The sequence below is a fragment of the Hirundo rustica genome, chromosome Z (assembly GCF_015227805.2).
Source record: "Hirundo rustica isolate bHirRus1 chromosome Z, bHirRus1.pri.v3, whole genome shotgun sequence".
Lineage (NCBI taxonomy): Eukaryota > Metazoa > Chordata > Aves > Passeriformes > Hirundinidae > Hirundo > Hirundo rustica.
In genome coordinates this window covers 22,787,463-22,810,822 of record NC_053488.1, presented here as the reverse complement: position 1 = coordinate 22,810,822, position 23,360 = coordinate 22,787,463, and the positions used below count along the sequence as shown (strand labels likewise).

At 42.1% G+C, this 23,360-nt stretch overlaps 1 protein-coding gene across 2 annotated transcripts; it reads left to right on the top strand.

Moving 5' to 3' along the window:
- Positions 1 to 50: 50 nt before the first annotated feature.
- TPGS2 (tubulin polyglutamylase complex subunit 2) lies at positions 51 to 23,118 on the top strand. Of its 2 annotated transcripts, XM_040090691.2 has the most exons (7): positions 51 to 199; positions 4,825 to 4,904; positions 12,900 to 12,987; positions 14,377 to 14,508; positions 16,663 to 16,776; positions 18,429 to 18,589; positions 20,254 to 23,118. In XM_040090691.2, exons 1-7 carry the CDS (start codon positions 127 to 129, stop codon positions 20,479 to 20,481), a joined length of 876 nt encoding a protein of 291 aa, XP_039946625.1. In that variant the 5' UTR covers positions 51 to 126; the 3' UTR covers positions 20,482 to 23,118. The 2 variants fall into 2 exon arrangements, with proteins under 2 accessions (XP_039946625.1, XP_058280138.1); XM_058424155.1 differs by lacking the exon at positions 18,429 to 18,589 and having other exon boundaries at positions 20,254 to 20,397.
- Positions 23,119 to 23,360: the final 242 nt, after the last annotated feature.

Genomic DNA, 23,360 nt, shown 5'->3' with positions numbered 1-23,360 from the left:
GGCGGAGGGGGCACCAACCGGAAGAACTATTATTCCCAGAGTGCCTTGCGGCTACGGGACAATAGGAAGGACAGAAAGGCATTGTTCTGTGTCGGGCTGGACAGCAGCAGCAGGGTCCCGCGGAGGATGGAGGAAAAACTCCCCACCGGCATCAAGCCCTACCTGGACAAGCTCACTCTGGGCGTCACAAGGATACTGGGTGAGTGGCGTTGAGCAACAGCCCCACGGGGCGGTGGCATGCTGGGGGCGGGGGAAACCACCCGGTTTTCACGGCCCCTCATGTGAATCGCGCAGCTGAGCAGCCTGTGCATACACAGACACATCCTTATTTCTGGAAGCAGCGGCAGGAATCCCGAATCTCTCGACTTTAAGAAGTTCATAAACATCAGAGAAGGAGAAAGTCGAGTTATATTAAAAAAAAAAAAACATGGAATCCCTGAATGTTAAAAGGTGGGAAGAGATCGAAGAGATCCTCCAGCCCCAAGCCTGATGCCACGGGCAGCTTCCACTAGACCAAGTTGCTCAAGGCCTTATCCAGCCTGGCCTTGAATACTGCGAGGGATGGACTTCCCCAGCTTCTCTGGGCAAGCCTGCCAGTGTCTCACCACCCTCAAAGATTTTCTTCCTAATACCCGACTCAAATTTCCCCTCTTTCAATTTGTATCCATTATTGCTTGTCCTGTCACTACAGTTCATAATGAAGAGTCCCTGTGCAGCTTCCCTGTAGGCCCCCTCCAGATACTGCAATGTTCCTGTGAGGTGTCCACACAACGTTCCTGTGTAAATCGTGCCTAATCCTCTGTGGTAGCAGCAGGGAGCGTGCTCCATGAAGGGGAGTTCAGCATGATGCAGTATTCTGGTAGAAGGCCAGTTTGTGAATATGCTCGAGATCAGATCTTCATAAATAGTTACCCTGCAGCTCATTTTCACAGTGTGAGACTTGTTCCACAAAATGCCCTGCTTGCCATATCCAGGTTTTACTCAGATCTTGAGCCTTCTCACATCCCCTCAGCTCCCTTTGAAATTCAGCAAGACTGCAAGGCATGCAAAGGAAGGATTCTCAGACAAAACTTTGCTCATATCAGTGGAATCACAAGGGTTTGTGCAAAGGATTTCAGGATTAGACTTTTCATACCTCAGCAGCACAGAGCACAGGACTGTCTTATTTGGAAGGCTGGAAAGCTATACATCTATCCCAAACCATGTGTACAACAAGATGACAAGTTGCAGTCTTGGAATTTCTTCCTGGGAATTTTAGAGCCAAAAGTGACCTCTGTAATTATCTCATCCCACCACTGCATTGCAGGACAGTGAGTTTCACCGGGTAACTTCAGTGTATCTATAGTTGCACGTGGGTTTGGATAGCTGCTCAGACAGATTAGATTAAAAGATCAGAGTTAAATTCTTTCTCTGAGCTTCAGTGAGGACAGGATTTCACCTTCAATCTCTGACCAGTGTTGTCATACTGATTTATTATTGGACTTCTTGAGGGGGGATGGGTGGATTTTTTTTTTTTTTTCCTGTTTGTTTGTTTTGTTAGTTGTGAGGTCAGGATAACATTCTATCTACCGTGTAAATGAAACTGATGATCATCATCACAGCAAAACTTCTTTGTGATGCCTTAAGTTTTAGCTTTCATGTTTTCCAGATGCTGTACTGCATTAGTGTATAACTCTATATAAAGTGTTAGCAAGTTCCATTTACAGTTTAGTGAGACAATCCTTTTCCAGTCAGAAAACCAAGGACATCATTGCAGCTTTGGACACAAAAAGTATAACAATGAATTGAGGAGAGAAACTGGGAGGATGGGACTTCATAACCTGAAGCTGTAATTGGACAATTGACCCCAATATATAAAAGGACCAAAGCTTAAAAAAGTGTGAAAACTTGTGACTCAGCATCCGTCTTGGGTGGAGCCATGGTTGGACTCTTGTACTGCCCAAGGTGTATCCTTTGAAGACCTTTTTAATAAATACCTACTTTATTTCTTCAACACGGTAGTCTCTGTTCCAGGTAGCCTCACAAGGCATCATTTCAAGTAGCCTTTTTTAAAAAATTACTAGCCCTGCCCACATTTTCACCACCCTCAGGTGTGTGAGAGCTCTGAGATGTGAACTGTGTCCAAAAGTTTATATGTTCCCATATAAACTGTTTTGGGTAGGTGTGTTGTCTGCAGCAGCACAACATGGCAATGCAGGTATGGCTCTAAAAGTCCTGTAACATCCCTTTCATGGGGAAGATGTTTCCTGGTTTGTGTTTCCTTGTTTTTCTCTGTGTCGCTGACAACTTCTGTTCTGCAATACAGCAATGTCCATTACAGTGATTTTTACTCCACTTCTTTTTTCTGTCTCTCCACACCTGAGAATATGGCACATTTTTTCCAGTAAAGTTGTCCAAAGCATGTCAGCTGCACCACCAAATTAATTAGAATGGCTTAGCTAATTGGGAAACATTAACACTCTGTTCAGCGCTTGTTTCTTTCAAATAACAAAGGGTATTATTTCAAATAACAAAGGGTATTCAGAACAACACCTTGCTCAGTATTTAGTAGACTAGAAATTATCTTACTTTAAATCTTTTGGAAAATCTCATGAAGTCACTTGGTATTTTCTGCCTAATGTAAAGTACAATCAGGCATTGTTTTTTGGTTTGGGATTTTTTTGGTTTTTTTAACTTTAGTCTCTGTGGAAGTTCCTACAAGAAGTGATTTTTCTCACAAGCATTGTGGAGGCTATACTTTGAGGGGAAAAAGGGAGAGATCTTTCCCATTGCCAGTATGATTCATTTTGCTGAAGTTCTGTGAGTAACAGAACTTATTTCTGAAAGTAAGACAGAGTTTACTATGATCTTGATTCAGATTGATAGATAGGGTGGAGTCACCTGGAAAAGTTAAACTTTGTTATGCATCTAGGTGCCACTAAAAGTGACTTCTTCATTTCTTCCTTCTGGAAGGAAAAGCAACTCATAGCAAAGTTAACCCTAAATGTTCAATGGACCTCCCATGCATACCTACGCACATCTGTTAAACGTGGTTTTCAGTTTACCCACAGTATATTTTTAATATAATATTTGGGCTTTTAAGATGGAATTTCTGTTTCTTTTGATCTTGGATTTGGTTCAGACCTCTTTAGAAGTTGAATTCTCTCATTCCTAGACATCTTCTTTGACTGATATGTTATTTAATCTTCTGTCAAGCCAGCCAAAATGTTGTGCATGGTGAATTAAACATCCCTGCTGTTTTCTTTGATCACAGAAATAACAATTACTCTGTTATTGTAATCTCCTCAACTTGACATAAAGTTTGCATAGCTTAGATAGAAAAGACCAGTTAGGTAATTGATTCCACGCTCTTGTTCAGACAGCTTATATTTGAGCAAGAAATAGATCGCCCCGCCTTGGACCCACCTACCAGACTTGGTGAAACTTGGTGAAACATCAGTCTTCTGTGTGTTGGGGGTTCCCCTTGGCCAGACAAATTTACCTATGTGACCAATTATGATTTTCTTCATTAATGTCTTTAACTTGGCATTTGTTTTTCTGGTGCCATGTTTTATCTTTTCAATTACCTGACAATGTAACAGTCAATATTTCCAACTGAAGAGAAGTTCAGGGTTCCGGAAACTGAGTGACTCTCCTCCACCAACAGAACAGAGAAGGACAATGCTACTGATAGAATTAAAAGCCTGGCACTGAAGATAAAAAACAACCAAAGCTCTCTAGTGCCTGCTTTTCCTGTCTGGTGCACTGTGTATGTTTACCAGAAAACAATTGTAATGTATGTGGCTGCTTTAAGGGCCAAAACTTTCACAGCAGAGCCAGTCTAGAAAGCCCTGCATAGTTATCATTTCTATTTCATGGCCCTGTCTGTTTGGCTTGCAGTTTCCACGAGTTAGTAGTCTTTCTGGACTTTATCCAACGAGACTTATCTCCGTGGGAGTTATTTCAGTTGGCTGTGGATGAAGTAAAACATTATAAAATAGTAAGTGTAAGGGAGTCTGTTCTGCCATCATACACCTGAAAGCACCATGTGGATTAGTATCTTACATTTATATAGCATTCTTTCCCATTAAATATTCAGGAGATTTTTATAGATTGATACAAGTTCAATGCTCGTAACAAATTTTCCTGTGTCCAGCTGAGGTTCCAGAGAATTAATGTTTGTTCATGCAGATCCCTTCAGCAGGATCAAGTTCTGTGTCTGTCCAAACCCACTGAATCCAGACCTGAAGTGTTCCTGTCATGGTGGAATAGGGTTGTTAGCGGTTCAGGGGAGCACTGCTCTACATCTTGTCCCCAGTTGAGGATATCCTACCCAACAGAAACCACAGGGCATGCTTATAAATAAATAAAGATTCATCCCCCCTATAAGAGTTTGCCTCAAAACCCATCGCTGATTTTTTTTTTCCATTTTTCCATGAAACCTCTGCGAAAGATCCAAGCTTGAAGATGAATTGTGTGTGCTTATGTCATAGGATCATAGAACGTGTTGGAAGGGACCTTAAAGATCATCTTGTTCCATCCTCTCCCACCCTGGGCAGGAATGCCACCCACTAAATCAGTGTATGTGCAGATGTATCGTGGTACATGCATATATATGTATTAAAAAAAAAATCAAAGGATAACATTTTGTGCAGCACTATACATTCTCATGCCAACACATGCAGAGTACAGTTACAGACAAAAGAAAGCGACTGCTCAGGCACCAGCTTGCAATCATTAATGCCTTTTCCCTGGCTGTCATGCAGATGAATTTGCAAAATTGTCTGTCTCACAGTGTTGGTATCACCCATGCCAGCTGCAAACATGCCTCTCTTTTCCTTTCAGAGACTTCCCCAGGAGTTGCTGAAGTGACTTTTGTGGAAAAGGAGCCAGCTGAACGCCACACAATCATCTCTTGGGAGCAAGTGAGTATTTTCCTGGTAAAACAGCAGTGAGGTCAGTTTGAATGTTACACCAGCCCATGGAGAATGTCAAATGCAAAACCTTGTGTTTATGAGACCACTTGTTACCAAGTTTGATGTACAGTGCAGCCTAAACAGGTGTTGTTGGGTTTTTCTTAATCAAGTATCACTCTTTTAGGCTGTCACATGCACCTGATCTGTTACAGAAACATTATCAGTGTGGGTACGTTCAGCATGACAGCTCTAAAAGGAAACCACACAACTGTAGTAGGCAGCTACAGTGGTGACTCTGGTCTGAAAACATTATTTTTTTCTGACTCTGGTCTGAAAACATTAATTTCCAACTCCCTTTCAAACGAAATGAAGCAGTGCTTTATTATCCATGGCCATTAAAGGTAAAGGCCTCAAGCTGGCAAATAACACCGAGCTATCCAGTTTGTTTCAGTTATCTGTTTCTCTTTTTAGTCTCAGCCATTCACTTCAATTTCTCATGTCATTTTCTTTCACCTCCTCTTTGGCTACCCGACCCAACCTTTTGGCCAGGGCATGTCCCACTGCCTGTTCTAGAAGACTATGAAGGACACATGCTACCTTCACTCTGTGTTATCTGACCCTACTGCATCAGTCTGTGTGTTCAGAGGGCTCCTGAAAACTGTTGTGTGACTCTTGTGGGCAGAGGTGGCATTTTCACTCCCTTTTTGGAATACACAGATCTTCATTAATCCCATGGCCATGGTGGAATAACTGTTTGGTAGGTATAGCTTGTATAGGGCTGGGACAGCAGAAGCTCTCTGGCCCTTTGGAAAGGGACAAGGCAGAGGATGGAGTTGAGTGAATCATTTTCCCTCTGCTCTAACTCTTGCTGTGGTCTAAAGCAACTGCTCCCAGAGACTGCTGTTATTACCACTGCATAAAATACTTTCCCCTTTGATGCCTTGCTATTGACTGTTTTTCCTAAACAGTGAGGGAAATCTTACACTAGTTTTGGTAATGCCCTATTCCAATTAGTGGCATTTATCAATAACATATATAATGTATATTTTTATATATGTGTATTCCAGGTCGGAATGTATGTGGTGTAAACCTGTGTGTTGCTTATGGAAACTTCTGCAGAAGTCAGTGGTTGTGGTGAGGGAGAAATGACTTTTTTTTCAGGTTTGTGTAAACAGATCCCTGGTTTCCTGTAGCTGTTGTTCAGGTGTTGAGTTAACTGAGCTGGAAAGTTTTGAGGCACCATGACTGTAAGCCAGCTCAGGTCTGGGAACACAGAGTGATATATGCTCATTCTTCTGTTGAAAGGAGAGGACTTCTCCTGGACACAGTGCTCATTCCTCTCGTTTTGAGGTGCTGCTTCTCCTCTAAAGTAAAATGGGGTTATTTCAAAACTGAGCTATTCTTTGTAAAGCCAAACAAATGCTGTAGCCAAAGCACTTCATTCAAGAGAAGCCAAAACAAAATTTCGGTTCCCAGCCACCCAACCCCCACCTAATGATGGACTAAGTCAATTGTGGAAGTAAATGTTGAAAGTTAAATGAGTAATTGAGTTGTACTTCTAATAGTGAAGGACTTGGCTCTCTATTTCTTTGGTTTTGGTTCCAGTTACATTGACAAATTAGACAAATTAAAACTCCCTTCTCAAACTGAAAGGTAAAACTACCTTCTCAAACTGGATTTTTTTCCTTATTTTATTTTCCTTGAGCTCTGACTAACCCAATCTACACAGTTGCAGTACAAAATGTCCTGCCGTGATGATTAGGTGTAATGCACTCAACAATTTACTAAGCCGTTCCAGGATGAACTTGTACCTCATTTTTCCTGAAACTTACCTTTCTTGAAATTGAGTGTTTGGGGGTTTTTGGGTTTGTTTTTTTTTTAAATTGGATTTTTGGCCACTAGGCGGCAATACTTACACGTCTAATCATTTCTCCATTGCTCAGATTTTTAACATTTTGTCAGAGTATACTTTTAACTTCCCTCTACATCTTTGGTTATGAAACTTGCAGGACTTTTTCTGCGATGTAGGAAAAACTGATGAAACCATTCCCAAAACTACATTATTTTCCCCCAACAACTTCTCTTTCTATTGAGACTCACCAAATAAAAGCTTTATTCTTTAGATTATTGTTTAATGGAATTAATTTTTCCAGTCCTATTTCAGTTTTGCGAGGAACGATCTTTTTTAACTGAGAAAAAAAAGTGCGTTCAGAAAAAGTGCTCAGAAGCTCTTAAAAGAAAACCAACCTTTTAAAAATTACTAATTAACATACTGTTTTGTTCATTCTTTTTTTGTTTCCATCAGCCATGTTTTCTAAATCGTGCTGTGCCATGTTTGTGCTACTATATAACTGGATACTGCCGTGTTTTAAAATCTTACCTTGTTGAGAGTAAAAAAAAAAATAAAATCTTAAGCTTGTTCAATGTTGCTTAGCTGCTGTGAACCTTTGCAGGGGAAGCTGAGCTTCATGACAGGAGTTAGTGCAGTAGGAGAGAAGAAGAGATTTTGCCCAAGGCAGAAAGAGCTGCTAAGTGTCAGGAAATCAAGCTTGAAATCACTCCTGAAGAATTTATCAGCACACTCACAAAATCAGCACACTCACAAAAATGTTTAAGGTATATGATTGCCAAGTGTATTTACATGGGTAAAGCATTGCTTCCCCTAAAATTGTAAGCAGTTCAATATATTTTAATAAAACCAGGTATTTTTTCAATGTTTCCTCATATTTAAACCTACTGAGTTGTTACCTTTTTCCAGGAAAGAGAGACAACCGAGTACAAGAGGGAGTAGAGACAGGAGTTACCTGGTCACCAGAAAACCTGTGCTAAAAACGGTGTACCATCCTAAGAACCCTTTCCCACTCCTAAAATTATGCTGGCAATGGCCCTACTCCCCTCCACATGCAATTTTAAGAAAAAGGTGTTACACTAAAATACTGCTAGGAGGCACTCTGGTGTAGTGTCTGAATCACATTTTCTTTTTTGCCTCAACTAGAAGAAAGATGAGTCACTCACATCACTGTTTTGGTTTTCAAAAATTAGAAAATTGCATTTTGTTAAAGGGGCACAGAGGTACCTGAGACTTATTTTTTCTTCTTCCCCTCACTTGTTACCTGGGAGAAAAGCCTGATCTACACCAGGCTTTCAGCGACTTTCAATAGCTTTCAGGTGGTAGAGAGTAAGAAGGTCTCCCTCAGCCTCCTCTTCTCCAGTCTGAACATCCCCAGCTCCCTCAGCCACTCCTCCCAGATTTGTGCTTCAGACCCTTCCCCAGCTCCATTTCCCTCTATGGACACACTCTAACCCTCTCAGTGTCCTTCTTGCTGTGAGGAGACAAAGCTGAGCACAAGATTCCAGCTGTGGCCTCACCAGTACCCCCAGCACAGGGGGATGAGCACTGCCCTGGTCCTGCTGGCCACACTATTGCTGACACAAGCCCGGTGCCATTGGCCTTCTTGGCCACCTGAGCACACTCCAGCTCATGTTCAGCCACTGGGAACCAGCACCTCCAGGTCCTTTCCCAGTCAGCAGCTTTCCAGCCACTCTCTCCCAGCCTGGAGCTGCAGGAGTTACTGGTACAGGGGCAGGACCCAGCACTTGGCCTCTCTGAACCTCACACAATTGACCTCAGCCTGTGCATCCAGCCTGTCCTGATCCCTCTACAGAGCCTTCCTGACCCCCAGCAGATCAACCCTCTGATTCAACTTGGCATTGTTCTCAGACTAAAGGAGCTCTTGATTCCCTCATTCAGATCATCAATAAAAGAAACAGAGTTGGCCCCAGTACAGAGCCGTGGGGAATACTAGTGACTGGGCTTATCCGAAAAGTTGGATGTAATTCCATTCACCAGCACTCATTGGCTAGGGACATCAGTTTGAACGAACAGTGCTCCCATCCAAGCCATGAGCAGCCAGTTTCTCCAGGAAAAACGTTGTGGGAAAGGTGTCAAAGGCTTTACTGAAATCTGGGCAGACACACCCCTGGTCTTTCCATCATCCACTAGGAGGCTCACCATGTCATAGAAGGAGATTGGGTTGAGCAGTTACACCTTTCTCAAACCCATGCTGCCTGGGCCTGATTCCCTGGATCTCTTGTACGTGCCATGTGATAGACACTCAAGAAGATCTCCATGAGCTTCCTCAGCACCAAGGTCAGGCTGACAGGCCTATAATTTCCTGGTTCCTCATTTGAATCTTTACACACAATCCAGGAGCCTCCTGAGTTGCTCCCTCTCTACTGTGTAGTGTTTCCAGCGCACATCTGGAATGTGATCCTCCTTGCTTCTACTGCATCTCTTTTGGACTCCAAATTTGCATGCAGGGTGCATGGTCCTTCTTGGCATCCTTCTTGTCCCCCTTAACATTAGCCAAGTCTGCCATCCCTGATCTCTGTGAGACCAGGATCTACCCAATTGACTTGAACTTGACTACCTGTTTGATCTTGCCTTGTGGCTGTGAGTGTGGGAGAGGTGGGAATGTGGATCCAGCAAGTCCAGCACATGAGGAAAGCTATGTTTCTTCAAGCTGCATAATGGGGAACAGGCTGGAAGACTTTTGGGAGGTCTATATTGTTTCTTAGAGTTACGCTTTGTAACATATTGAAAAACTGGCTGCACAACAATATCTTCAAGAGAACGTTTAAATCCTGTTCTCTGCAGCAGGGGATCAAGTCTACTCCAGCCCCAGAAAATCAAAGTGATATCCGGGAGATCCCCAGGTCAGATTTATTAAAGGTGCAAAAAGAACACCTCAATACATTACATAAATTAACACCAGCATTCACTGGCAGCTAGGACAAACCAGCCGTGAAACTGAAGGACATTAAGGAGAAAGGTGGCTGCTGATGTGGTCTGATATTTAGAAGCCCTGAGCAGTGACATGAATGCCTTCCTTCTCTCCCCAGAAGTTGGATAAAACTCATTCATGTTTTTAGAGAAGCCTCTGTAGAGCTGTATGTTTTGATTGCTTTCTGTTTCTTTAATATATTTGCTTGAGAGGCATTGTTTTAACAGTGTTTCAAGTGAATTGCCATATATCCGGCTTCTTCACTTTGGATCCAGTTCTAGTCAGGTCCTGGCAGCAAAAATCAGATTCTAATATTTTTCTCTGTATTCAATGGACTATGTTTTCTTGGGAGACTATTTGGAGATAGTAATGAGAACAAAAGGAATAGACCTCATGCACCATATTAAGCACTTGGGATATTTTGTTTTCTGAGCTGATGAGTGTAACCAGATAACTGGAATGAAAACAGCTGCTTGCCAGGGCTGTGGTTAAGCCAATTCTGACATTATTTAGGAACAGTATATTTTATGGGGCTGAGAACTACCAGTTGAGCAAGAGGAATACAGAGTTTGATAAGCCATTTTTAGTATATAGTGGCTTGTTTCTCTGACTGCTGTAAGATTACTGTTCTCATGTCGTATGGTCATATGACTAAGCACAGTATGACAGATCAATCGATCCTTTCCATCAGATGAGAGAAATGGGTGCTAATGAAGCTTTCTATTTCCAGGCCTTTTCCTATAGAACCCAGACCTGCTCTGGTACTGCATTTTCTACCCATGTATTTTGCACCATCATTTGGAAGTTCATGCGGAGGGACATGGATTAGAGAATCCTGAAATAAATTCGGAGAGCAGCCATCTGGAGAAACATGCCCATGTTAATATTTTTCAAAAGGAGGATTCAGAGCAGAAAACCTGTTTAGATGTGATTTTTCTCTTGTCCTAGTCAGCTATATTTGCTAAATTGGTCTGCGCCTGAGTTGTAGCAGGATTTATCTGGATACTATGGTGGAAGTTTTGAAATCTTAGATTTTGTCATCCCAGTGGATCTGGTTCTCATGCTTGGAGACTAACACCCACTGAAGCCAGGAGACCCATTCACATATGTGTTTTTACTGCTGCATTGAATTAGTTCAAATCGAGGATTTTGAAATGTAAAACTGTTATGTAAATTTTTGTCCTCTACTGAGGCCTTGTAGCTGGTCTGTCATACTTTCTTTCTTCATAGTTTTAGCCATAGTCACTGTGCTTACAGGTACAGCTTGAAACTGAATGTCATGAAAGCATAGCAGAAAATTATAAATATTTAGGACTGAGGAGAACCACAGAACAAGGTGTGTTTGTTAAGGGCATTTTAAGAATTTCAGATATGTCCATGTGGTTTACTAATCACCTTAAACTTACCACCAGGTCCTCAGCCATGCGCAGACTCTTTTCATAGGATGGTAAATTCTTCTCAAAACAGCCTCTTTAGTGTCAGGTTATCTGCTTTAAGACCTGTATACCCTGAAGATTTTCTCTATCTGGATTAGGAAAGCTCTGAGCTAGTGACCAGGCTGCTTGATGGGGCAAGTAACGTGACCTGCCCTATTGCAAGCTGCAAAGCCATTAGTGTCTGGGACTCATCAGTAGCAGTCAATCAATATTAATGGACGTGCTTTAAAAGTAAGTTAACAAGCACAGGTTGTGGGCAGATTAGGGGATCCTACATAGTGTGTACACCCCAGTTTAGGGGATAGAAACTGTAACAACTCAAAGAAAGTGTCTGTGAATAGGGCTTTAACTGGCAGAAAAGCTGTTCTGGTCCTAGGGGAGGGAGGACATGTGAGCAGGATGAGACCAGCACCTTCCCTTGCTCAGCCAGCAGCTGATGACTGGATGCCAGCATTACAGCTGGATGCACAGCTGGCAGGTTGCCCTTGCTGGATAGATATCTCTTCTCTTGAGATGTTCAAAATTCATGCCCCAAGTGAAGCAAAGATACTTGAACTGCATGTACATCTTCCTTTTCCTTAGCTACTGGTTAGTAGAATATTCTGTCTTTATTTAATGAAACTTTTCCACAAGGAGAGTTGTGCAGCCCGTGGACAAGTCAACATGCACAGACTGTGGAACCTCTGTCATGGGACACTCTCCTGAGTTTTGAGGTCTGATTCTTTTGGAGTCCTGAGGGTGCCTATTTTAAATTTGAACTCACTGGAGTCAATCTGCTTTTTTCTCTTAAACAATTACAAACAGACCAACAGGTAACTCCTTTAGCTATGCTTGTTGCTTGTGTTATTAAAACTGACAGGCTTTCATCCTGTTTAATTTTATGTACTTGACACTTCAGCAGCAAGAGAGGATCACTGGTCTGCAGCCAGTCATGTCCCCAGGAGGAGGGTCTACAAATGCCTACAGCTCTTTGGGCTTCTTTTTGTTCTGAGGCTTAAGCCTTTATCCTCTCTTCCTTGTATTTGCAGCTTAACTGAAGAGTCTAGGTTAAGAAAGACTCCTTCCACAACCAGGACAGGTATAGGAGAAGTGTTCTGGTTTCTAGAAACTCGAGCTCACTGAGGTTGCTTCTTTCACTGGTGGCTCAGAAGGAAGCAGGTTTAGGAGCCCCAGCCATGCGCTGAAATTTGGAGGAATGAAGCCAGACCAGCAGGTTTGTGAGTCTGGCTTTGTATATGTTTGCACGCATACTTTTTGTTAAGTGAAACGTCAAGTCTGCTTGAGTATGTGCAGCTTTTGAGTCTATGCTTCTTTCACCTACTTGGAGCTGAAATCCCTCAGAAGAAGAGAGTCATTGTGCTAATATTGTACTATGCTTTAGTGGAACAGGTGAGTTTAATCTGATTTCACTTAAAGCAAAACCCTACTCTTTTCAGACACACGTATGAAAAAGCTGATTGTTCTGATTTATGTGAATTTGGAGTGGCTGCTAATCTCAAAAGGTAATATGATTTCTCAGTTTGGGAACAGTGTTGTAATAATTTAGTGATGACTAACTGCTCATTGTGAAATTTTCCCAAGCTACCTTTGTTAAGACTAGCAGAGTCCCAAGAAATAAGCTGTTTTCTCTCAAGGCTTTAGAATGAGATATTTGAACTGATTTGAGTCACCTTGGAGTTAAACAAAAAACTCGGTAGCAAATATTTCTGTACCAATTTTCCGTTGTTCTTAGGGTTTGAGGGATGTTCTGCATTTTCCCATTACACTTTGATTGTAATTCGCAGAAAAACTCCTGTGTATTACCTGAGGATTTAAAGAACTTCTATCTGATGACCGATGGCTTCCAGATGACCTGGAGTGTGAAGATGGATGGTGAGTCCCTGTGCTCCCCTCCACTGACAAGCTCAATTCATTGCAGCCAGTCCTTCCTTTGCAGAATCTCTTTAATTCCAAACTTACTTTCTGCACAATCAATACACATCTCTCAGGGCAAAATCTACTGCTTGCATATTCTGGCCTCCCACAGAAGAGGTGCATACACAGAACACAGGCAAGAAACTAATTATTCATTACATAAATACTCTCCTGTAATACACTGCTGTGTATCTGCTGACACTCAGATTTAGGTGTGTCATTTAAGCCTTATACCTTAACTCCCTCTGTAGTTCATGGAGAGAGAAACAGCTGTAGCTTATTATCCCATCATAAATCTGTAGGAAGAGTCACCCTCTGATAATGCTTCTTTCTCGTTAAAATATATATGTACATGTTGGAGCCTGATTCTGCTTTTCACCAGCTAAAGTCCAAGCTTCATTTTCTGTCCTTGTTTGGTAAAAATCAGATAGATTGTTCACTCTGCAGCTGTTATCCTCGCTCTCATTCCCTTCAGGCAGGGTTCTCAAATTGGGCTGTGGACGCTGCTCACTCTTGGAAATGGGTGTCAAGTGCAGGGTCTTCCTCAGGAAGTGAAATGACATTTCAGAGACAGTTAACATCAATGCTTCAGTGCCTGTAGTGACTCCCATCATGTTTCAAGGGGGACTTGCTCTGTTATTACATCTGAGAAGTCTTGTTTTCAGGGCTCACAAGTGTGTGGAGACTGGGATTGCTGGTTCAGCTGTCTTGTTTGAGCAAACACCCAGTAGTGCCTTCTGAGATCCATCACATTGGCATGTAGCTGAACAGGGTGCTTGCTGCCTTGATGACTGGTAACAGTCAGAGTCCTCAGAAACATGGACAAGTGACAAGTCCTGTAGGATTCTTTTAGGAACACCCACATGTTGATGCACTGATGAAATCCTCTGTGGAAGTGGGAACCAAAAGGACGTACCCCAAACAGGTACATGGAGTGGAAGAGGACAAGCTGCTCAGTAAGATGTGAATGTGTGGGGTGGTTTCTGATAGGAAGAACAGCAGCAGGGAAAAGAGCTTCGAAGAAGAGGCTGTAGCTGAAATCCTGTAGCCAGGATTTTTAATTTTTCACAGAAGTGAGCTAACAGCTGCAGCACAGTCCTTGCCAGGAGTGTAATTCTCATACCTTTATGGCTCTGAGATGGTGTTGCATCACATGTAAATGGAAGTCTGCGTTTGAAAAAGCCTCATTTTTGCTCCTGTAGAGTCTTACTTAAATTAAATGTCCAGGTCTGCTAGATATAACCATCTCTTCACTCCAAAGAGGTTGATGTCTGGAGGAAAAGAAATACATCCCATTTGTTCCTGACAGGGGACTCTCTCTCACAATTAACGATTGTCTTGTTGCAGATACCCCAATGCCCCTGGGCTCCATGGTAATTAACAGTGTCTCGAAGCTGTGTCGGCTCGGGGGTTCCTCTATGTACACTCTGCCTAGTGCTCCAACTCTCGCTGACCTGGAAGATGACACAGATGAGGAGGGTAAGGCACTGTTTACAGGCTAGAAAACCTGCTCTGTCTCATCCCTTTTGTTCTATTAATGTTAGGATATAGCACAAGATATGTGGACCAAAGCACTTTCCACCAGACCGGGTTACCCAGAGCTCCATCCAGCGCAGCCGTAAACACTTCCAGGCTTGGGGCATCTACAGTTTCTCCAGGCAACTTGTGCCAGTGCCTCTTTCACCCTCACAGTAAAGATTTTTTTCTAATATCTGATGTAAATCTGCCTTCTGCTAGTGTGAAGCCACTCCCTTTTGTCCTGTCACGGCATATCCTTATCAAAAGTCCCTCTCCATCTTTCTTGTAGCCTCCCTTCCAGGTACTGGAAGGCCACAATTAGGTCACCCTGAAGCTTTCACTTTTCCAGACTGAGCAAACCCAATTCGCTTAGAACCTGAGCTATCCCCCTTGGCAGGGGAATTGGAACAAGATGATCTTTAATGTCCCTTCTATTCTACAATACAGCAACAGAAAAGATCACTCCAGGTAGATGGGTCTAGCAACCTGGTCTAAAGAAGGGTGTCCCTGTCCATGTCAGGGCAGTTGGAACAATATTATTTTCAAGGTCCATTTGCAACCCAAACCATTCTGTGATTCTGTGACTTTCTGTCTCCTGGGCTGGATCCATTACTTATCTCATTAATTCCCTACAGCCTTGACAGGTATATCTCATGTGAATGTCTTGGGGATTTAGTGTTATTTCCATCCTCTTTTAAGAGCCTGTTCTGCCTTTTCCCTGTTTAAACTTTCACCTCAGCCTTGCTCCAGTGATTCAGTTTCCAAAGTCATTGTGAGCTTATAGTGTTACATGAGCAAAAGGTAACGGGTTTTGTTTTGGTAGTGAAAAGACAGCTTGTGGAATTGGAAAAGTAACTGGTACGTACATATAGCTATGAGGTTACCCTGGAACACAATGTGTTCCAGGCTGCCTAAAAATGCTGGAAATGCTGCTATTTGGAGAGACTTAAAAAGATAAAGAAAGCCCACTCATTTTGTCAGAGCTCTCACATCCAGCTGGAAAAATCAAGAGGATAAGAACACAGCCAAGTATCACACCAATTTCTTGAAAGAAAGCTATTTGATTTCAGTCTTGTCTCTGCATCTGTATAAGCTCTTCTAGTTTCTTAATGTGACTGAAAGTATTTTTGGACATTGCATTTTGTCTGTAGTCCTGATCTTCCAGGCATTGTAATGAAATGCACCAAATTCTGCTTCTGTTTAGTGGTTTAAACCTTCATTGATGCATTTATAAGGTACACTGAGAAAAAATTACATTCCCACAGAAGTTCTCATCCTGAGTTTCATGGAAAATTCTTCTGAAGAGCACAGCTTTTATGTTCCACTTCTTCCCCATCAGGTTTAGTTTTCAGAATTGCATTCTGCAGGAATTTGCAGCTACACAGTCCCAAAATCATGTTGTAGAAATGCTCCATGATGGTTGAGGATTACAAGTTGATTAAGAGTCAGATGTGGTTGTTGGGAAGAATGCTGATGTCACACTGGAATATATGGAGAAATATATATCTGCAATTTCATTAAAGTCTTGTCCCAAGAGAAAAAGAATAAATTGTTCTCCCTGTCCTCCTTATAAAATAATAAATCAGGACAAAAAAAAGAAATCATATATACAACAGAAATAATGGGCTTCAATTGTAGCAGGGAAGATTGAGGATCCATGAGGAAAAGTTCTAAGTGCAAAGTGTTGGTTTTGGGTTGTGCCCAAAAGACAAGACTGTGCCTTCTCTAACAGCAGAGAACTTTAAGAAAAGATTAGACAAACCTCAGGAAGTGACATCTCTAAACCTTGTCTTCCGTAATGCCAGGGAGGAACTAGAAGTCAGCTCAACTATTTTCAGCCATCTGATTTTGACTCTGTGGTTTGTTTTCCGAAGAGAGATAAAAAATTTTCTCGGGTTTTTTTGTTGTTGTTTTGGTTTTTTGTTTGTTTGTTTGTTTTGCTTAGTTTTATTTTAAACATAGGGAACTTAATAATTTCCAAGAAGTACCAATATAATAGTTTGATTCAGTTCTTCATCAGCTGATTTATTAATGTATAAAACAGATTGACTCTTTGCAACTAAGTCACAGTCAGTTTTCCAAACGTGTTTCATATTTTTTTTTCCTTGGTTTCAGGCAATGGAGACAAACCAGAGAAGCCACACTTTGATTCTCGTAGTCTTATCTTTGAATTAGACCCGTGCAACGGGAATGGGAAAGTCTGTCTTGTTTATAAGCATGCTGAACCAGGTAAGACTGAAAAAAGAAAAATTAGCTATCTCTTGTTGTGGATTGCATCTGGAGGCCACATGTGGAGAGTTGTCTTGTATTTCTGATCTTCTTTGCAATTTGTAAGTGAAACTTTACTGGGATGTCCTGTCCCTGCTGGAGTCAGGAGCTAAATTTTAACTAGATCTAACATTTTCACTCCTTTTAGTGTTGGAGTCTGAGTTATAACTTATGATTTCTGTGTGCATAAAAACAGGGAAGTATTCACATGTGACCTACAGAAAATTGTGTTGAAATAATACAGAGCTCTACTACTCCAGTTACTTGCATGTCTTGGAAGAAAGCCGTTATATTTTTCTGAGAAGGGGTATAACTGCTTAGAAACAAAGCGTAGATGGTAAGAAAAGCTGAGACAGAATTAGACTGGGTCTTCCACCTTGTAAGTGGATGCTGATCCTCCAGGTGCTAACTAGGCCGAAATGTGGCAGGAAGGGTTAATGGAAGGGTGAGATATGGGAGCTGAGCTGTTTGTTGTGACAGATACAGAAATAACTGTTATCAGTTAGAGAGTAGTGAAATACCCCGGGCACTTGTAAAATAGTTGTCATGTGACACAGTGCACAGGTCACTAGATGTATGCGCATTTACTGTGTAGGGTTGTGCAATTGCAATATACAGGTTCTTAAGAAAAATCTTGTGCCTTTCACTGGGTGTGACTACAACTGCCATGGCAGAAAGTTATTGTCCTCTTGCCTCCCCCCAGTGTTAGTGATCTCAGCACATGCAGTGGATAACCTGGGAAAGGGAAGGAAGCATTGGTTACAGGTGTTGGTGCCAACACAGGGGCAGTCTGTTTCAATGACAGTGTTCAGTATCTCAATCTCCCAAGAAAGTAACTTCTTTTTCTGCTACCAAGAATTTCACCACCAGAGAAATATTTGATCACTGTGGAAAGATTTTGCAAAATGTGTTTTTGTTGGCAGCACATACTCCCATGACTTCCAGACTCTGGACTCTATTCAGTAATCCAGATGACTGACAATTGAGTTAGTCACTTTTTACTTTGTGGGGCAGATAAATGTTTGCCATAATTGTACTTTGAACATATACTACAAAGTTGCTGATGTCCAAGAATGTTCCATGTAGCGTGTCACTCCCAGGTTGTGAAGGAGCAGCATCGCATTCATTGTCCAGCACACAGCTAGTCAAATACCCCATGCAGTGAGTGAACACTGGCTGATGGGTTGGACACCAAAGGGTATAGTTAATAGGGCTAAATAGTACACAGTCATCACTTCAGGCTGACAGCTGGTCACTGGTGGGGTTCTGCAGGGCTCGATCCTGAGCCCAGTGCTCTTCAGTGTCTTCATGAACAGCTTGGACGCAGGACTGGAAGGGGTACTAAGTTTGTCCATTATACTAAATTGGGAGGAGCTGATGTCTCCCTTGAAGGCCCTGCAAAGACGCCTCAACAAACTGGAGAGATGTGTAACCACCAGCTGTATGAAGTTTAACAAAGACAAATTCTGGATTCTGTACCTGGGCTGGAACAAGCCTGGATGTACATAAAACAGCTTTTCTGATGAGTGTGTTATGTCTCCCCCGTGACAAGGGTCAGGGGTTAACCTTAGTACTGCAAAGCAACAGTGTAATTTGTGCTTGTTTTATTCTAGTGGTCTCCCCAGACACAGAGATCTGGTTCCTGGACAGAGCTCTGTATTGGCATTTCCTCACCAAAACCTTCACAGCCTACTACCGGCTGCTCATCACCCACCTGGGTCTCCCACAGTGGCAGTATGCCTTCACCAGCTATGGGGTCAGCCCCCAGGCCAAGGTAGGATAGCAGCATCCAGCCTGTCAGTATTTTGCATAAGTATAGACTGGAAAAACGTCTTCCCACCTTTTGCCAAGCTGTCTGTGCGCTCAAGGGGGCCTCCCTGCTGAGCCACGGAAGGGACCACAAGTTTTTTCCCTCTAACATGTTAACAGTCATTTGTTCCACGGTAATTTGAATTCACTAATATTGTGTTAACCGTGCTTTTCTCTCAGCAGTTGGGCCTCGATAAAAGTTATGCCCAAAAAAGGGCAGTTTAAAGTCCTGTAGAGGACTTTAAACAGGTAGTTAGAGAAAAGACCTCTACATAAAGCCTTGTGAGCATTCCAGTCAGTCGCTTATTATTATTAAAATTACTATTCTGCCATGCCAAAATCATGCTATTAGAGGCTTATGCTGTTCTTCTGTGTTTGACAGGGCCCTATCCCTGCTTCCATCCTGTTAGAGGTCAGGGAATGGAGCTGATGCTCCTACTGAACACAGCTCCTAAGCCAGCACAGTGTCAGTGCACCTTGGCAAGGCCTGTTGGGACTTGAGCGTCCTGCATTTCATCCAGGACATGACAGCTGTGTTACCAGCATGAGATTCCCTGGTCCTGTCTGCACATCAGAATTACTAAAATCACTCCTGACTTCCCATCAAATAGTGGTTGTAGAATTTGGTTTTTATCATTCCCTGTTAACATTGTGCTGGGCTTTTTCAGTCAAGGCTGTGTACGTGGCGCTGTGCTTCTGCCTTTCTGCAACTTCCCTGCTAGAAATATTTTTTTATATTCAGTATATTTGCAAACCTTAAGAGGAATCAGTTGTATATTCCTTAATCATTTGCAGCTCCTGTTGGTTAAAATCCTCCTAGTTCATTAACCATTATAATTTTTAAAGGTTTTCAAGGGTGTATATTAAAGCTGGTTTCCACTATCCAATACATTAATAGATGATTATCTGTGTTTGGGTATTGGTCTTCTGTTTATCTTGTTCAACACTTTGCTGATGGTTTCACTGTGACTTGTAACACTGTAACTACTATAGTTTTATTTCCTGACTTTGTTAATGAAAAAGATTATACAAAAAAAAAAAAAAGTTCAGAACTGTGGGACATAACATCGTGGTGTCTGCTGCAACCAAAAAACCAAATAATTGTAGTTACTTCTAGATAGAAAATCACAAACAGAAACAGTAATACAAACAAACACAAATTTTTTTGTGTATGGAGTTTAAAAATAATCATTCTTTTATGTGTGAAGAGGGGGAGGAAGGTTACATTTTGAGAAATTCAGTTAGTTGGTTTTCAGTTTATAAGCACATTTAAATTCTAAAGGTTTTTTAATCCTTTCTGCTTTTCTGAATCTAAATAATTGCCATTTTGTTTCATCCCCTCCTTTTGCTTCTCCTCCTGTGGTGTAAATCAGGATTCACTCTTGACAGGAGTTGCACTGCAGGAAAGATGGTGTTAGGGTTGTGTCTGGTTCCCCTCTTCCCTGTCTGGAATGCAGTAGCCATGCCTTGTGTATCCTTATCACAAGCACTCTTCCAACTCTTATAAACTGCAAACTGAAAAGTGATGTAGTATTAGGATCATGTCTTGGGGAGGATGGGGAGCAAGGTGGATTTGTCTAATTGCAATTTGAATTTAACTTGTTCCTTCCCCACCATCTTGCCTTTCAGCAATGGTTTAACATGTATAAACCCATAACCATCAACACAGCACTCCTGTCTGAAGAAGCTGATTCCTTTGTGAACAAGCTGGACCCCAATAAGGTCTTTAAAAGCAAGAACAAAACTCCAGTGCTCAAGAAGAAACCATCTTCACTGCCACCAAGCTCCCAAAAGAGTCATACAAGCATGACTTCTGCCAAGACATCCTCACTAGCTGGGAATTCTTCAAGGAAGTGAGCCCACCAGATCTGACTCTGGATAACTTTTGCAATAAGCTTTGATGTTTTCTGCTGGAGAGTCTCAGTGGTTCAGACCAAGTTCTTGTGCATGAATAGATGTACGTGCTCATGGAAAACACATTGCAGCACTTGCATGAAATATAGCCATGATGTGGATATAGTTCCTGGAGGCTCTTAAAAAAAAAAAAAAAAAACCTTGATACATCAATTTTACTCCCTTCTGCTACTTGCAGGATGTACTTTTCAGAGGGCATGAAGAAACCTTTGATGTCACTGCTCCAAAGGGAAGCTTTTGTTCCTGTACAACTTCAACAGTGAAATGAAAGCACATGTAATTCACTGTAACTCTAACAGACCCATGTAGAGAAGTAGAGAGTATGAAGATGTTTCTGCCATATTCTTTGAAAGAAAACCGTCCTGACCTTGCATGCTGTGGAAGCAGGCTGGAACCCACTGAACACAGAAGTATCTTTCACTCCAGACAGAATCCAACCCTGCATTTCCCTGTGCTTAATCCAACTTCTGGTCTGAGATTCATGGTACAAAAGGGCTTGGGACTTCCATGTCTCTATATTAGCCTATCCACTTGCTCTGCAGCCCAGACCACTTTTTGGCCTTCCTGCTGCGTCTTTTCAGATGGTGACATGATTTGCAATAATCCTGAAGCTAGAAGTTGCAAGATCCTTTGTTGCCTCCCTTTTGTGGGAACTGCTGAGCAGAGAGTCAGTGGTGTTGCATTCCATCAGCCAGAAGGACCCCTTCGTCTGTCACACATTCATTTGCAAAGCTGACCATTGACACTTTCCAGTTGGGCGGGATCTCACCAGGGGCGCTGAGATCCTACAGCCTTAGAAGCCCCCGATGCTGTTTTCTATTCAGGTTGGAACTGCACTTTAACCCATTCACTGCTGGTCTTCAGTTACTCCTGTTTGTTTCCATTACTTTTCTATGCTATTCTGTCTTCCAAATATGCTGGAATTATGGTAGCACCCAACACATTTTGTGCCTGAATATGGAAATCGAAATCACTGTCTTTAAGTAAGCATTGACTATTTAAACAGCATCATCTCTAATTTTTGAAACCACCACATAATTACACGAGACAGACCTACCTCACAGGGTTGTTGTGAGGCTTTCATGAGTATTTTATAGCCTTCAGAAAGATGAATCCATCCTGTAAGTGCTTAATAGTATTTTAATAAACATTTGAATATTTTCCTCCAAAGTGATTAGGTATTTGAAGATGCTTTGGGGAGTACATGGACTTGGGATGCAAAGGATGTAAGAGCAGTGTTCAGGATGGGTTGTTTGGGGTGTTTTTTCAATGCAGTAGAGAATCTCACTGAGAATGGATGGGTTACGGTGCTTTCAGCTAATCCCCCTTGAGCTACTCCCAAAATTCCCAGTTTATTTCGCACAGGCCAAAAGACTGAACTGTGTGGCAGCTCTTCTACTTCTGTCCCACAGTCACTGTACAAAATCTCTGCAGCCATCAGCCCCTGCTCAGGCATATTTTGCCACTTCCAGCACTGCCAAGGGCCCACCTTCAAATGCCATTGCTGCATTGCCTGGCAGCCACTCGCTGCCACCCCCAGATGAGAAGAAATCCTCTGATGCTCTCAAGCCCATATGCATCGTGAGACAGGCGAGGATCTGTTGTAGCTGCTCTACTGCTATAAAGTGAGCTCTAATGAGAAAGCACAGGTGTCGCTTCCCACCCAAGCCTACTTCCCATGCCATAGTAATACCTCAGTTATCCTTTTAATTTTGGGGTGGGAATGGTCATTAAAGCCAGTTAAGTGACCTTTTCTGGAATTCTGTGCAGTAGTGATGTTGTGTCAGTTCCTACTCTTGGAGAACTCTGTTGTTTATTCATGGCACCCAGCCCTGGGACTGCAGTTATGTTCTTGTCATACATACCATACTTGCTTAAGCACTTTCTAGAAAAGTTTGGATTGTTGTCACTCTCCTGGGAACAGACAGCTTCTGATAGTGTTCTGCTTTTAATCCAGTGACACCTCAAACTTTTAAGGCTGTTGCAGGCCCACTTCATTCAGATGGAGGTAGCAGAATTCCTGCAGCAGTGGGGAAACCTCTTACATTTCTCATGCATTCAGAGTTGGAAAAAAGCATGGTGGGAGAAGGGGCAGGGGGAGAAGTTTGTTCAAGTTTTTGGAGACACTGTCACAGAAGTTCTCTGACTTCTTTCCTGTGGTGGTAGTTGGTGCAGCTCAAGTATAGAGTGTCAGTGATGCCAGTGTGTTCCAGCAGAACTATCACAGGATTCAGGAGACCCTGTAGTTTAGTAATTTTTTAATGTTTCCTGAACGTTCATATCAAAAAGCAAAAAAAAAAAAAGCATGAAAAAAACCCAAACAAGCCAACAGGTTCATATTCCTATTTTAGACTGTCCTTGTTTTTCTCTCTTCTGTGCTGTTCCAAACTAGGTGTTCGTTAGGGTGACAGATCAATTTGCATGTGAAGCAAACCTAGGCCCCTTGTCCATCACTGTAGTATCTGCTTCTTACCAAAGAATATTTCAGATCAAAATTTCTGTGGTAATTAACTAAATCATGTTGTATCTGCCCCTGTTGATGCCTGTATTTTGATTTATATGAATATATACATATCTGGAGACTGGTAGCTCTGCTTTGCTTTTCTTCAGAATATGATGATTGTTTGGGGGTTTCATTTTGGGTTTTTGTTTTGGTTTGGTTTTTGGTTTTGGGGGTTGGTTTGGTTTGGGGTTTTTTTGGTATTTTTACACAGAGAGATTGGGTCATTTCTTCAGGTCACAGTCAGGTCTAGCCCTACACAGGTCTGCTCAATATCTCAGATACCAATTTTGTCTGTTTAAGCAGAGTAGGTTTACTGAAA